General features: G+C 64.6%; 8 protein-coding genes across 8 annotated transcripts; 4 read left to right on the plus strand and 4 right to left on the minus strand.

The window, feature by feature from the left end:
* Positions 1-1939: 1939 nt before the first annotated feature.
* MICPUN_80247 (predicted protein) lies at positions 1940-3592 on the plus strand (the record flags this gene model as incomplete). The annotated part of the gene is made up of 2 exons (XM_002500536.1): positions 1940-2075; positions 2361-3592. The coding sequence occupies 2 exons, from the start codon at positions 1940-1942 to the stop codon at positions 3590-3592; spliced, it is 1368 nt and encodes a 455-aa protein (XP_002500582.1).
* Positions 3593-3810: 218 nt separating this feature from the next.
* Positions 3811-6735, plus strand: MICPUN_99553 (predicted protein; the record flags this gene model as incomplete). Its single annotated transcript, XM_002500537.1, has 2 exons — positions 3811-4856; positions 5058-6735. 2 exons carry the CDS (start codon positions 3811-3813, stop codon positions 6733-6735), a joined length of 2724 nt encoding a protein of 907 aa, XP_002500583.1.
* Positions 6736-6821: 86 nt separating this feature from the next.
* On the minus strand, positions 6822-7187 carry MICPUN_80239 (predicted protein; the record flags this gene model as incomplete). The annotated part of the gene is made up of 1 exon (XM_002500956.1): positions 6822-7187. One exon carries the CDS (start codon positions 7185-7187, stop codon positions 6822-6824), a length of 366 nt encoding a protein of 121 aa, XP_002501002.1.
* A 209-nt stretch (positions 7188-7396) lies between these two features.
* Positions 7397-8239, plus strand: MICPUN_79551 (predicted protein; the record flags this gene model as incomplete). The annotated part of the gene is made up of 1 exon (XM_002500538.1): positions 7397-8239. The coding sequence occupies one exon, from the start codon at positions 7397-7399 to the stop codon at positions 8237-8239; it is 843 nt and encodes a 280-aa protein (XP_002500584.1).
* A 94-nt stretch (positions 8240-8333) lies between these two features.
* Positions 8334-10031, minus strand: MICPUN_80181 (predicted protein; the record flags this gene model as incomplete). The annotated part of the gene is made up of 2 exons (XM_002500957.1): positions 8334-9083; positions 9234-10031. 2 exons carry the CDS (start codon positions 10029-10031, stop codon positions 8334-8336), a joined length of 1548 nt encoding a protein of 515 aa, XP_002501003.1.
* Positions 10032-10201: 170 nt separating this feature from the next.
* Positions 10202-11398, minus strand: MICPUN_79531 (predicted protein; the record flags this gene model as incomplete). Its single annotated transcript, XM_002500958.1, has 2 exons — positions 10202-10975; positions 11027-11398. 2 exons carry the CDS (start codon positions 11396-11398, stop codon positions 10202-10204), a joined length of 1146 nt encoding a protein of 381 aa, XP_002501004.1.
* Positions 11399-11894: 496 nt separating this feature from the next.
* On the plus strand, positions 11895-13379 carry MICPUN_112704 (hypothetical protein; the record flags this gene model as incomplete). The annotated part of the gene is made up of 1 exon (XM_002500539.1): positions 11895-13379. One exon carries the CDS (start codon positions 11895-11897, stop codon positions 13377-13379), a length of 1485 nt encoding a protein of 494 aa, XP_002500585.1.
* Positions 13378-14777, minus strand: MICPUN_57080 (Drug/Metabolite transporter superfamily). Its single transcript, XM_002500959.1, has one exon. The coding sequence runs from the start codon at positions 14605-14607 to the stop codon at positions 13453-13455; it is 1155 nt and encodes a 384-aa protein (XP_002501005.1). The 5' UTR covers positions 14608-14777; the 3' UTR covers positions 13378-13452.
* Positions 14778-14817: the final 40 nt, after the last annotated feature.

Below are 14817 nucleotides of genomic sequence, written 5' to 3' on the forward strand. Positions count from 1 at the left end.
GCGAACACCGCGCGCGCGAGCGCCGATGAGCGGCGGGCGAGCGTCGCCGACATCGCGTGGTAAGACTGGCCAACCTGCGATCACGTCAATGAGGTCGTCACGGTCCTCAGCGTGCTGTGTTTGATATTCCTACCTAAGAGCAGTAGACTGCTGCTAACGCTTAAGATACCCACGCTACGCCTCCTCCCATTCCGATCGCACTCCCCTGGTCTCCTCCTCTTCTTCCTTCATATCCATGTACTTGAACTCGTCCTCGTCGAACATCCCCGCGCTCAGCGCCGCCCCGACGCCGGCGGCGGTCAACCCGCAAGAGCAGAGCAGGACGAACATGCCGAGCTCCTCCTCCGTCCCCGACCGTATCGCGCCGATGCACGCCGGAACGATCGCGCACGCCAGGTTGATGCAACACGCCACCACACCACCCCCGAGCGACATTAAATCTGTGGGGCACACCCCGGGGAACGACGCCCACGTGAGCTGGTTACAGCACGCGTAGGATGTTCCGAGAGTGAGCACGAAAAAGTTCGGGTCGCCGCCCAACCCGAGTCCTAGGTGCGACGCCGCGATCGTGAACGCGCCCAACGCGTACCAGCGCTGACACCGCGCGAAGGTGAGGTGGAACCTGTCCACGGCGACGCCGATGGGCACCGAGAGGGCGCACAACGCGAGCTCCGGGATCAGCATCAGCGTCCCGGCTCTGTCGATTGAGTACCCGTGTTCGCGCTGGAGAAAACCGGCGCCGTACAGCCAAAACGGGACCACAGCCCCGTACATGCACGCGCTTCCCCCGGCGTAGACCCAAAACTTGGAGGGAACCGAGCGGATCGCGTGAAGCGCGGCGCCGGCGGCGCTGAGTCCGTCCGGCGGCGTCCCCGAAGCCGCCGTCGTCATCGCCCCGTCGGCGGCGGAGATCGCCCCCGGGTCGGCGCCTCGCGTCGGACCCCCTTCCGTCCCCGACGTGGCGGTGGGTAGACCCAAGAGGGCGTTCGCCCGCCCCGTCGCGATCCGACTCACCATCGCCGCGGCAGGGACCATGCACCCGCCCACCAGCGCGCACGTCCAGAACACAGCTCGAGCGCCGTCGCCGCCGTCGCCGCCCAAGCCGACGTACGCGATGGGTAACAATCCGAACGCGGCGACGGAGCCGAGTCGAAGGGCGCCGTTGATGAACCCGCTGACGGTGCCCCACCGCCCCGGCAGCAGCTGCGGTATGAACCCCAGCGGTGTCATGTCGACCGCCTCGTACACGGCTCCCGCGATGCCCCGTCCCGTCAGCAGCGTCGGGAAGCTCCCACGTTCTGCGCCCAACGCGGCGACGAAGTTCCCGAGCGCCGAAGCGACACACACGCCGACGAAGACGACGACCGACGGCACGCCGCCTTGGCTCTCAGGCACCGCACTGAGCAGACCGAGCAGGAGGGGCACGACGGACGAGGGGAGGAAGTACAACGCCGTCATCGTCGAGTACCTCTGTGGCGTGACGTCAAGCTTCGGGTCCAGTCGGAGTTGCTCCTCGATGACCCCGGGCGCGTCCCTGTTGAAATGGTTGCACGCCATGACAAACGCGAGCAATATCGAACACGCCACACCCTTGCGCAGGTGCGGGGGGATCGGCGTTGGGCGCATGACGGCACCTCCCCTCCGCACCGCCGCACCGCCCCTCCGCCGCGTGGATGTGTCCCGGGAAAAAGCGCGTGCTGTCGCACTCACTTTTGCTCGTCTGTGGCCTATGGAGTTCGTGGTTCGATCCACTATTTGCCGTTAAAACGTACCAAACGTTTTGTTTTATGACATTGTGTATGTGTGGCGAAATAAATAATAATCCCCAAAAAAATGGATCAAAGCCTCGTCAGCAAAGCGCCCCAAGCGACACTTTTTAATGGCGCTCCAACCCTTCGACCTTGACCCCACGTCAACGCGCTCGGCCAAGCCCGGATCCATGGCTCCATTCGGTAGCAAGGTTCCGTTGGCCGAGCCCTCGTGGTACCAGAACCTCAACACGCCGTACTACAACGCTAGCCACGTCGCGTGGCGTGCCAAGCTCCGCGACTTTTTCGAGAAGGAGGTTGAGCCGAGTGAGTAACGAAAAGTCCTCCCGCGGCCCCAGATCCGTGCAAGCGCCCGAGTCCGTCACGTCGCATCCCCACGACCGGGGTTCACAATCGCGCCGAACGAGGCATGCTACGACACTATCCAGAGTTCGACCCGCGCGCGCGAAGTCCGATCGTCACACGCGCCCAATTCGCCCCGAACCGGAAAAGGGTTTCGGCCGCCTCTCGTTAACAACGTCGCGAGGGTTTTCGAGATTAGCGAGCTGACCTGCCCTCCCTTCCCGTCCTTCCCTTCCCTTTCGCGCTCAGTCGTCGACGACTGGGATAAACAGGCGTCCATGAACAACCACGCCGCGTGCGGCGAGTACGTCAAGCGCATGTACGCCAAGTCCGCCCAGTACGGCATCCTGCCCGCGTGCGTGGGCAAGCCGTGGCCGGGTAAGTACACGAGCGCCGCCGAGCCGGAGGGGTACGATTACTTCCACGAGCTCATCAACGTCGACGAGGGCACCCGCGCGGGCGGTGGCATCGCGTGGGCCATGATGGGCGGCCTGGGCATCGGCATGCCGCCCGTCCTCAACTTTGGCGTCCCCGGCGATCGAGCTCTGCAGGATCGCGTCGTGCGCGAGTGCCTCGCGGGCGAGAAGATAATCTGTCTCTGCATCACCGAACCCGGCGCGGGTTCCGACGTCGCCAACCTCGCGTGCACCGCCGAGGACAAGGGCGACCACTTCCTCGTCAACGGCAACAAGAAGTGGATCACCAACGGCATCTACGCCGACTACTTCACAGTCGCCGTGCGAACCGGCCCGCCGGGCTCTGCGCACAAGGGCCTCTCCATGCTGCTCATCGAGCGGAACTCCTCCCCGGGGATCACCACCAGCAAGATGGACTGCATGGGCGTGTGGCCCAGTGGCACCACCTACATCGAGTTCGACAACGTCAAGGTGCCCAAGAAGAATGTCGTCGGCAGGGTCGGCGACGGGTTCAAGCAGATCATGTACAACTTCAACCACGAGAGGTGGCTCCTCGCCGCGCAGGCTGCGAGGATGGCCAGGACCTGCGTCGAGGAGTCCATCGCGTTCGCGCGATCCAGGCGCACCTTCGGTAAGTTCCTCATCGAGCACCAGGCGATCCAGCACAAGATCGGCGAGATGGCGAGGCAGTGCGAGGGCCTCCAGGCGTGGCTCGAGAACGTTACGTTCCAGATGAACACAATGTCCAAGGAGGAGCAGAACCGCAAGCTCGGCGGGCACATCGCGCTTCTAAAGCTTTCGTCCTCGAGAGTCGCCGAATTTTGCGCTTCCAACGCCATGCAAGTCCTCGGCGGTGCGGGGTACACCCGCAGCGGCAAGGGCACCAAGGTTGAGCGCATCTACCGCGAGGTCAAGGCTTACGCCATCCCGGGCGGAAGCGAGGAGATCATGCTGAACCTGGCCGCGGGTCAGTTCGGGTTCGTCACGCGCAGGGCGCCGGATCCGAGGGACAAGATCATCAAGCAGCTGAAAGATGAGCTCAAGCGCGTCCACTCCAAGATCTGAGCACCGTGTATCATACTGTCGCTCCGACATCGAGCGTGCCCTGTACAGGAAATACGACCAAATTTACGATTTATAACAAAAATTTACGATTCATATCACAGATAGTTATAAAAAATATCGCATTAATGGTTAACCGCCTATGAGAAAAGTTCCTGGAGGATGAAACAAAAAATTGAGCCGGGGGTGTTTCAAGCGCATTCTTTTAACGCCCGCGGCCGATGGCGACCACGGGCGACGCGAGGGAGGCGGAGCCCCTCCTGGGAGGGGGCGATACGGGCGCGCCCGCGTCGTGGTGGCCCAGGGGTCGCGTCGGGGCCCTGGTCGCCGGCGCGATGTTGGTGCTCCTCGGGTTGTGCGCGGGTTCCGCGGTCGGACCGATGCCCACGGGGCTCTCCCGGCTGGGCGACGACGACGCGGCCCCCGCGCCGACGTACCCGGCCGCGGAGGAACCGCCGCTGTTGGACCCCTTGGTATCGTTCAACACGCCGCGGTGTCGACAGACGCGCGCGTCGCTCGCGCGGGTGACCAACCACGACGGCGACGTCGTGGTCATCCCCGAGCTCCGCGCGGTGTACGTCGACATCGTCAAGGCCGCGTCCGAGTCCATTCGCTCGGCGCTCGAGGACAACTTCCACGCCAGCTGGAGCGCGGATTTGGGACAGTACAAGCATCCGGTCACCGGTAGACCGCAAAGGAGCAGCACGTCCTACCTCACCGACGACGTGCTCGCCAACTACACCTTCTTCACCTTCGTCAGGGACCCCAACACCCGGTTCCGGTCGTCGTACGAGCAAGCCATCTGCAGGGAGCGATGCACGCTGTGCACCGCGAGGGGCGCGGGTACCATGTACACGCCGACGATCGCCGAGATCACCGCCTTTTTACAGGGAAGGTTGATGCATTTCTACGGCGACATCGCGCTGAGGGGTGAGAGGTCGGATGAGATTACGCTGCAGGAGGCGTGGGTGGACGAGCACTTCGAGTCACAGATTCTTCGGCTGAGCGGCGCGACCAAGGATGGCACGCCGGTGCCTTTGAACTTCGTGGGGCGGGTGGAGAGCTTCGAGCACGATTGGGCGCGACTCATGGACCACCTCGGAGTCAAGGAAGGGGACCCGCGGCGGGTCACGCCGGGTCACCAGGAGCACGCGTGCGACATCCCGGAGCGAGGTAAGGTCGTGCAGAGGCAGCGCGCGTCGCCGGTGACCACGCTGGAGAAGGTGGCAGTCGCGGCGCTGTACCACGACGACTTCGAGTGCCTGGGGTACCACAAGCCGAAGATCTGAGACGTGTAGGGAGAAGCCGCCATTAGGGCATTAGCATTCCAGATTGTAGTCGCGCAGCCGAGTGCCTGCATCGTAAACACGTCTTCCCGCGGCGCTCGGCAAAGGGACTGACTGGTGGTAAATCGCGATTTATTAGGGATCTGGCGTCACTCGGAGTCGCACGGTGCCACGGATCACAGGATCATGGCGTCCTGGAAGGATGGACTCGAGGGTCTTCGCGAAAGAAATGTGACAGAGCTCGCATGCGTCATGATGTCCTCCCAGAAGCCCCCGTACTCCGCGGAGGTCCTGGAGGAGGCGCGCAAGTCCGCGAGGAAGGTGGAGGGCGGGTTCGCGAGCAGGAGCAAGCACGCGAAGGAGTACGCGGCCAAGGTGGCTGCGAAGAAGGGCGACCTGGTCAAGAAGATCGTCAAGGTGATGCCCGAGGGAGTGCAGAAGGAACACTACCAGGAGGCGATCGCCACCGCGGCGATGATCGACAAGGCGGCGGCCGAGGCGGAAGCCCAGGCGAAGACCGAGGTGAAGCCGGAGGTGAAGGTCGAGGTGAAGCCGGAGGTGAAGGTCGAGGTGAAGCCGGAGGTGGAGACGGAGGCCAAGCCCATGGACGTTGACCCACCGTCGCAGCAGCCTTCGTCCCAGGGTACCATCCTTCGGCAGCCGTCCGACACCGCCGCGGCGATGGCGCAGGTCGAGAAGGAGCCCCTCATCAAGACGATCCTTCGAAGAGTTCTGGAACGCCACGAGATCAAGTACCACCTCTCAACGCTCGAGCTCGACGCCAAGAGGAAGTACTCGGCCAAAGCCGCGTCCGCGGTATCTCACGCGATGAAAAAGTACAACGAGCACGTGGAGGCGAGGAACGCGAAGCTTCCACCCGCGCAGCGCAAGCCGGGCCTGGGAGAAGCGGCGCTCGTCGAGCACATCACCTCGCAGGCGCACAAGATGTTGCTCGCCAAGTTGAAGGAGGCGGCCGAGCCCAAGAAGGAGGAGCCCCCCGCCGCGCCCAAGCCCGGCGACGCGTCGTTCGTGCCCGCCGCGCGTCCCCCCGGGATGGAGGGCAAGAGCTTCGACGACCTCGTCCAGTACTGGAAACGGCTCGGCGAGCTCCGGGTCGCGTACCTGCCCCGGGTCAGGCAGACCCTCCCGATGCTCCAGAAGTACAGCAGGGGCGTCGGTCAGGTGGCGGCAAACGCGGAAAACTTCGCGAAGATGACCGAACACACGCTGATTCCACTGCTGTCGCAGACGGCGGATGAGCCGATGATGACGGCCAAGTTCACCATGGACGAGCTGGCGGCGCTCGAGGGACACGTGAAGAAACTGGTGGCACTCGCGGGTGGCCGCGGGGTGAACGAGGTGCCCGCGCCCGCGCCCGCGGCGCCCAAACCGGCACCGGCGGACGAGGCGACCGCGGGTGATACCAAGAGGAAGCGCGACGGGGAAGAGGAGGAGGATGGGGAAGGCGGCGACCGGAAGCGGGCCAAGACGGAGGACGCACCGGAGCCGGAGCCGGAGCCGGAGCCGATGCCGGCCCCGCGTGCGCCGTCCGCGTTCACGGGTCTCACGTCGTGCGCGCCGGATCACGCGCACGCGCAGCCCGCGCCGCCGATGCCGTCCGCGCTCGAGGGTACGTCCGAGAAGAGGCCGCCCGGGAAGAGCGTCGGTTGCCCAGTCGCCGCGGAGGAGGGAGAGCTCGTCGCGGCGGCGGTGTACTCCAGCGACGATGTGTCGTACTGGGCGCCGGACGGGGAGCTGCTGCGGCGCGCGCTGGAAGGGGAGGTGATCGCGGGGACGACGAAATCGGCGGCGATGTTCAAGGCGTTTGAGGAGCTGAAGGAGGTGTTCTCGTCGGCGTGAGGGCGAGCCGAAAGTGTTCATTCTAATAACACGCGATTCTAATAAATAACGCGGCTTCTAGCTTGCTATCGACGACTAACAGGCGGTCACGCATCGTCCGGCACGTACGGCTTGTCCGGCGCGTGCATCCAGACGTGGTCCCTCAGCTGCTGCGGCGACGTGCGCGTGATCTCGTCGAGCTTTACGCCGCTGCGGTAAAACGAAAACGTGGGCGTGAACCTGATGTCCTTGCCGGTTTCCGGTAGGGTGTCCACGTCCGCGAGGACGAAGTGCGCCTCCGGGTGCCGACGCGCCGCGGCACCAAACTCCGGGAGCATCATCGGGCAGTGTTTGCACCACGCGGCGCCGTATTTGACCACCACCAGCGCGCCATTCTTGCCCTTCTCCCAGAGCGTCCTACCGAATTGATCTTCCCCGCGCACCGCGCTCAGGTTGCCTCCGGCTTCCGGCATGCCACCCAGCGCGCCGCCCATTTTCTCGGCCATGGCGGAAAGGAGTGCATTAGCGGCTTCATCGTGCGCCTTGTCCATATCCTTCGTCCCTCCCATGGTCGCCAGCGGTTTGCTCTCCGATGTGATCGGGCAGGGTTTTCTCCGCCGGAGCTCTCGCGATTGACGGTGCCTTTTGCTTTTTCGAGTCTCACTTCACCTCGCGAAGCGCGATGGCCGAAATAGACCACGCCGCGTGCCTCGTCGCCGCTGAGCTTGCGGCGCGGGCCGCCGGCGAAGAGATCAAGGCGGCGTGGGACGCCGAGCGCGATGTTGAGTATAAGGGCACCGTCGATCTGGTGACCGCGACGGATAAGAAATGCGAGGACCTCATCTTCGACATGCTCCAGAGCAAGTTCCCGACGCACGCGTTCGTCGGGGAGGAATCTGTCGCGGCGGCGGACGGCAAGCTCCCAGAGATCGGCGATGAACCCACGTGGTTCGTTGATCCCCTCGACGGCACCACGAACTTCGTCCATGCGTTTCCCTTCTCGTGCGTCTCCATCGGGCTCGCGGTGAAAAAGAAGCCCGTGATCGGCGTGGTGTTCAATCCCATCTCGAACGAGTGCTTCACCGCGGTCGTGGGCAATGGCGCTAGGCTCAATGGCAAGCCGATATCGGTCAGCAAGGTATCGGATCTCGGCAAAGCGCTGATCGGCACGGAGATCGGCGTCAGCAGGGACGCCGCCACCGTCGACGCCATCATGGGCAGGGTGAGGGCCTGCGTGGAGAACGCTCGGTCGCTCCGATGCTCGGGCTCGTGCGCGATGAACATGGTGGGCGTCGCCATGGGACGACTGGACGGGTTCTACGAGATCGGGTTCGGCGGTCCGTGGGACTGCGTGGGCGCGGCGGTGATCGTGACCGAGGCGGGCGGAGTGGTGTGCGATCCCAGCGGGAAGCCCTTCGAGCTGACCGCCAGGCGGGTGCTCTGCGGGAACCCGGACATCGCGCCGGCGCTCACGAAGGTCCTGACCGCCATCCCGGACGGGCCGCTGGAGCCGCAAGCGCCTTGACTCTAGTATTAGAACGGCGCGTGAGCCGTAGACGCGTTGTGATTCATCTCGTATCGTCGAAAGTGCGACGGCGTGGGGCTAATCGCTTGCCAGTCTATGAGATCTTTCCGACCCTTCGCTTCACCGCGCAGACGCTCGACTGCAGAAACGTCTCCAAAAGGCCGGCGCACGTGTACACCCCGCCGAGTAGAGCGCACATTCCCAGGATCCAGTCCAGCAGTGGTTTTTTCACCTCCTTCAGCACGACGCTCATTGGGGACACGTCGTACGAGAACTTGATCATGGGTCCGTCCACGTGCTGGTCCGGGTCTCCATCCGCGGCGAGCGGCGGGTTGAGCCGGAACCTGTTGCTGTTGAACGTGTACTCGTACAGCTGCACCGCCTGGCCCTCGAGGGGTTCGAACGTGCGAGAGACGATCTTGAGGTAGTGCTCGTGCACGGTGTTGGGTTCCTCGGAGTAGAACGTCGCCTCGTCGCCAGCCGCGAACCGGCCGCCCAGGTCCTTCGGGACTCTGTTCCAGACCCTTCGCAGGTTGCGGGGCACGTAGGAAGGACGCCCGGGGACGTGCTTGCCGAAGGAAAGGTGCTTGACCGTGTGCGTCATGTTGATGACGTCTGGGTTGAGGTTGTGTCCCATGGAGTGAGGAGTGACGTAGAATGCACCAGGCACGCGATTGACCCTGAAGCTGCCGTCGATGATGCAGCCGCTGGTTCTGATCTGCCCGCCCAAAGACTTCGCGGCTCTGGCCATCTCCGCGGCCTTCATCGCGGCCGCCCTCGCGTTAGTTTCGCTGAATTCGTCGTCGTACGATGACTCAGCCTTTGCATCGGCGACTGACTGAACCTGGTCCAGAGCCTTGATCACGTACGCGGCTATGTCCTCGGCGGACCTCACGCCGTGATACGCCTCAAACTGGAGCTGCGGCGGCTCCACGAGCGCGAGGTCCTTGCTGGCGGCTTCTTCGGATGCCGTAGACTTCTTCGCCGGCTTGACGAGATCCACGGGATGAAGCGAACCGGCGCGATACACTCGAAGGGTCGGGAACGCCTGCACGTGCTGCTCCTTGCACAGATCCTTGTTGCTTTCGATGGTGCAGTCGACGGTGGCGAGTGCGGCGGCGAGCCTGGCGCGCTTGCCCCTGCGCAGCTCGCTTCGCACCAGTTCTGCGGCGTGCTCGTATATGGGCGCAAGTCTCTGGCAGTGCGAGCACCACGGCGCGTGAAACTCGACGAGAAGAACCTTGTGCGCGCGAATCATCCGTTCGAACGTCGCGCCCGTGACCTCGTAAGCGATCCTCCTGTTGCCATAGTGATCAAGGTCTGTGGTGTCGCCGTACTCTGGTTCGCGCTGTGATTCGCGACCCGCGGATGCGTGTTCCACGCCCAAGTACCTGGAAGCGCCCATGCTGTGTTTGTATATCGACTCTCCGCTGATGTTGAAGTGCCTGGTGCCGAGGGCGTCGATGACATCCACAGTGGCCCACTCGCACGAAAGCGCTGGGAGCTCAACCTTGAAGTTGACCTGGAACTTGGCGTCCTCGCTGTGGTCGACGGCGATGTCCGTCCTGGTACCCACGGTCCACAGCGCCCGCAGCTGCATGCCGAACAACGATACAAACACGAACATGAGGAGGATGGAGAAGACCCCGCCGAGGTACGTGCCCTCTGCGAGCTCCCTCGGCATCTTTGCATAGAGGTCCACGCTCTTGAGCGCGCCCCCTACGCCGTCTCGCCCCGAGGCGCCGACTGTGAAGCCGCTGCCTGTCGATGTGCGCCGCAGAAGTATCGGCATCGCGACGTCCTCGATCCGCTCCTCGAGCGCGTATCTCGCCTCCCGCGCGTCTCGATGTGCGCGTGTGATCGCGAGCGATACTCTCCGGGCTCGGTCGACCAAACGAAGGGGCGGCGCGTCGGTGAATCGAAAAACCAACTTGAAAATTTGGATTGTCAATGAAGTCAGCCCTATATCAATGGCGTTTGCTCCTCGAGCCTCGCCTGGACGTCCGGCCGCACGCATTTTTCCCACACGTGCGCAGCCTCTTCCCTCGACGACGGCAGCACCCTCCTCACCACCCTTCCCTCGTTCGCGTCGCCGACGTCAAACTTGAACATGAACGTGTTGCTCACCTCGGACCGAAGCGACTCGGGTTTCGTCACGAGGGCCTCCACCTCCACGTCCACGCTGGGACGCCCGCACGACGTACGCGTCGCGTGGAGCACCCTCGCGCGGATCCGCATCAGGTCTCCAACCTCCACCGGCCTGAGGAAGTTCATGTCGGCGACGGAGTGAAACTTTGGCTTGGCGCCGCCGAAGACGTACGTCGTGGCAAAGGCCAACTCAAACGCCCGGCGAAGGAGAAAGCCACCGAAGATGCGACCGCTCAGGTTGCGCTGCTGCGGCTGCGCCACGAACATGTTCTCGGTGCGCGTCGCGTCCATGGCCACGTCCTGCGCGGGTGCCAGCGCGGGAAGCTCCCTCAGCGCCCTCGCCGCGCGCGTGACGTCCTCCACAAAGAGGCGCTTGCTCTCCGCCAGCTCGGGCGACAGCGCGCCGTCCGCGCCGTTCGTTCGCTCCGACCGCATCCTCGCCCTCTTCGCCTCCACGCGCCGCGCGGTGCGTTCGAACAGGTCCCGCTGCTCGTCCGTTTCGGGAACCAGCGGGTTCACCGGCGCTCCCTTGTTGGTCACCGAGTCCCTCGCGACAAACGTGAAATCCGCGGTGAGGCTCGGTCCGGGCTCGTACTCGTTCTTCTTCCCGCCGCGGTCGGTGGCCGTGGGATTGTGAACGTCCGGGTCCGTCGGCGCGTCGGGATGATCCGCGGGCCACGCCTCCATGCGAATGACGATGGACGACGTGCCCACCCACGCGACGGCGCCCGTGAGGGTCATGTCCTCCTTCAGCCGGAGCGGTCGCAGCAGTCGAACCCTGTCCACGGACGCGGTGACGAGGAGCTGGGGCCTCGTGGCGACGTCCGCGTCGTCGCAGTGCGCGAAGGCGATGTTTCCCGCTAGGCTGTCGAGGTCTTCGAGCACCCTGCCGATCCTAACCTCGTTCCATGGGTTGCGGTAGGCCTCCCTCAGGTCGTTGTCGTGCTCGAAATTGTAGCCCACCGTCGTCCTGATGGGAGGTTTTGGGACCAGCTTCTCCTGAGCGAGCATCGTGGCTGGGTTCTGGTCGACACCCGCGAGCTTGGCCGCCTTGAGACGAGCCTGCCAAAGCCGCGCGGTCACCGCCGTTCTCTCTCTCGAAATTGACGCCATGCCCCTGCTGTGGTGCTGGGTGCCCGAAAACCTTTCGCTCGCGGAAACAACGACTTGGGTCGCATCGCTCACCGACGTGGTCCACCCGCGATGGATGAGCGCCCGGCCGCCCGAGCGACGCGCGGTCGATATGAAAACACTCGTGAGCATTACCCCAACGCGCTCGTTCGATCGAGTTTGGGCCTCGCGCGCCCGCGGAGTGGAGCGATGACTCTCCGAAAAGGTCATCCGAAGAGAGACGCGCTCTGATTGGCGGACGTCACGTGGTTTTCTCGAGGCATTTTGTCCGCGTCACAGGCCTGTCGGTCGACGCAGAGGACCGCGCACGCGCTCGCGCCGACGGTGGAAAGCGCCCGCGGAACAGTTCCTCTGGCGATATCCCCGCGCGCGCGTCATGTCGTCGGAACCCTCCCCGTCGCCGCCCACGGCGATATGCCTGACCATCAAGAACCTCACGAAGCGAGACTTCACGCTCGGCGAGGTGCCCCTCGCGCTGACCGTGGGCGAGCTCAAGGCGCGGATCGAGTCGGAGTACGAGGGAAACCCGCCGCCCAACACGCAGCGCATAGTGTACGCCGGCGCGCTGCTCAGGGACGAAAGCGCGGGGCTGGCGGACGTGGTCAAGGCTTCGGATCTGGAGGCTGGCGCGGTGGTGTTTCATCTGGTGCTCCCCGCGGAAGCCTCGTCCACGGCGAGCACGCCCGCGAGCACGCCGGGTGCGACGCCGGCGAGCGCGCGAGAACCCGGTGCCGAAACATCCACGCCCTCGAGCGCGCCATCGCCCGCGGACGGGCGCCTCCCCGCGCAGCCGGGGACCCCACCGCCCGCGCCTCGAGCGGATCAGCAGTCCGCGTACCCGCCACAGCCCGAGGCGACGCCCGCGTTTGGGTTTAGCAATCAACCGCCCCCCGCGACGACCCAACCCGGATCGAGTCGACCGACCACCCCGGGGATGACGCCCACCGTCGCGGCGTACCCTCCCCCTTACGCGGGCCTGGGCGCGCACTCGCCGCACGTGCAGGCCGTCTACGCGTCCGCGTACGCCGCCGCATTCAACTCGCTGAGCCCCGGCGGGTCCCCCGCGCCCGGAGCGCCCGTCGCCGTGCCCGTCCCGGTGCCCGTGTTTGGCTTTGGCGGCGGGTGGGGCGCGCCGGGGTGGGGCGCGCCCGGGTGGAACGGAGCCCCGGGCGGGTACCAGCAGCACGGTGCGCCGGGGCAACAGCAGCACCACGCGGTGCTCGCGCCGGGGCAACAGCAGCCGACGACGCCGACGCCGCCTCGATTCGACCTGAACGATCCCGACCAGGCGGCGCGGGCGGTGGCGCAGGCGGTTCGCGACGGAGATCCGGTGGCCGCCGCCGCGGCTGCCGCGGCGGCGGCGGCGGGGGGGCGACCGGTGCACGTGATGCAGATTCACATCGACCTGAGGCTGATCATGAAGTTGGCGATGATCGTGGCGGTGGCGTCTCAGGGCGCTACAAACGTGAGGATGGCGATTTACGCGGCGATGGCTGTCGTCGTGTACCTGTTCCAGACGGGCGCGGTGGCGTGGGTGATTCGTAGGTTCCTCCCGGACATCCTCGACGAACAAGCGGACGGTATGGTCGGTGGGATGGGCGCGGTCGGCGGCGGTGGTGCGGGGCGCGCGGGAGGAGCAGCGGCGCCCCCGCCGCGGCGTCGACCGCCGCAGGGACCTCGAACAAACGCTGTGCTCCCCGGCATGCGCGACGGGATGCCCAGGAGCTGGTTCGGGGAGATCAAGGTTCTGGTGTGCGGTTTTCTGGCGTCGCTCCTGCCCAGCTGGCAGCCGCCGGAGCTGTACAGGCATCCCCGACCCGGGGCTGCCGCCGCCGGGCCAGAGCGCCCACATCAGGATTGAGAAACTGTCTTTCCTCCAACTTGTTAGAGCTAACTTTTACGATTTTTTACTGGACACATTTGTCCAGACGCGTTCAGCCGCCGCCTCCGTGGCCGTTCATGCTGGCCATGGACGAGCTTCCGCTCTCCGACGCCCTGGTGGGATGCCTATGGAGCCCGAACCCGTTCATCTGCTTCTTCGGCGACAACGTCAGCTGCGACTCGTTCCTGGTGAGGAAGTTTTCGTTGAGCGCCCCGATCCCCCGCCTCACGTTCTCCAGCCTCGTGCCCCGCCGCTTCTCCGCGTACCTCTCCCACGCGTACCAGCATATCCCCACCGAGTTCAGGGTCAGCCCGATCACATTCGTCATGCCCCACGATACCGAGAACGCGAACAGCCCCGCCACCCCCTGCACCACGCTCTTCGTCCTGCCCACCACCGACGTGGTCAGCGCGTCGTTGAGCTGCGTGCACAGGTACGTGGCGTAGTTGAGCACGAACGCGCTCGCGCACGACATGGTGAACGCCGCGAGGAACGCAACCTCCGAGACGTGCGGATAGTTCATCACCCCGGTCACCTCCCCGGTGAGGATCGTGATGCCGAAGGACAGCGGCGTGGACCACAGCGAGTTGTACAGCAGCAAGGTGAACGAGTCGAGCTGGAGCTCGTCTCCCAGCTTGCCCACCAGCACCACGTAGCAAGCGGTGCACGCCGCGGACGACAGCGCCAACACGTACCCCAGGGGTTCAAAGTGCAAGTCCCCGAACCCTGCGACGAGCCCTCCCACGGTCGTGACCCAAACCGCCGCCTGGATCCGCATCGCCGGAACCCGCTTGCGAAGCACGTAGTCCAGGAGCATCACAAACGGCGTGGTGCTGGACTTGAGGATGCCGTACATGGGTATGTTCACCAGCACGAGCGCGGACATGTCGAGGACCAATTTCAGCTGGAACACCGCGGATACGGTGAAAACGCGCTTGAAGTGGTCCATGTTGAACTTGCCGAGCTTGATGACGCCGAAGCGGCTCAAGGTGAAGATGGCGAGCACGGTGAAGACCGTCTGACCGGCGACTAAACTCGCGGGGTACCTGTACCTCCACACCTCGAATATCGCCTTGTTCAGGAACACGGACGCGACAGACATCGAGCCGTAGAATAACGCCGCGGATATCCCGGCCCAGTTGCGACGATCCCTCCCCTTGGGGTTGTCGTGAAGGTCCTGCCCGCTGCCGTTCAGCGACTTGCCCATCTTTTCAACCTTTTTCTTCACCGTCAGCGTCGCCTGTGTCGATCTTCCTCCGCAACCCCTCTTTCCGCCGCCCCTTCACGTCACCGAGGCCGCCTGTGCACACCCGCGCCAAAATCGCGACTTGAGTTATTAACCGACGTCCCAGAGCTCGCGCCGCGCCCCCTGCGCTCCCGTCGACTGGTCGCGAGAACGTTCGAATATTTGACCTTG

This window comes from Micromonas commoda, chromosome 3 (assembly GCF_000090985.2).
Source record: "Micromonas commoda chromosome 3, complete sequence".
Taxonomy (NCBI): Eukaryota; Viridiplantae; Chlorophyta; class Mamiellophyceae; order Mamiellales; family Mamiellaceae; genus Micromonas; species Micromonas commoda.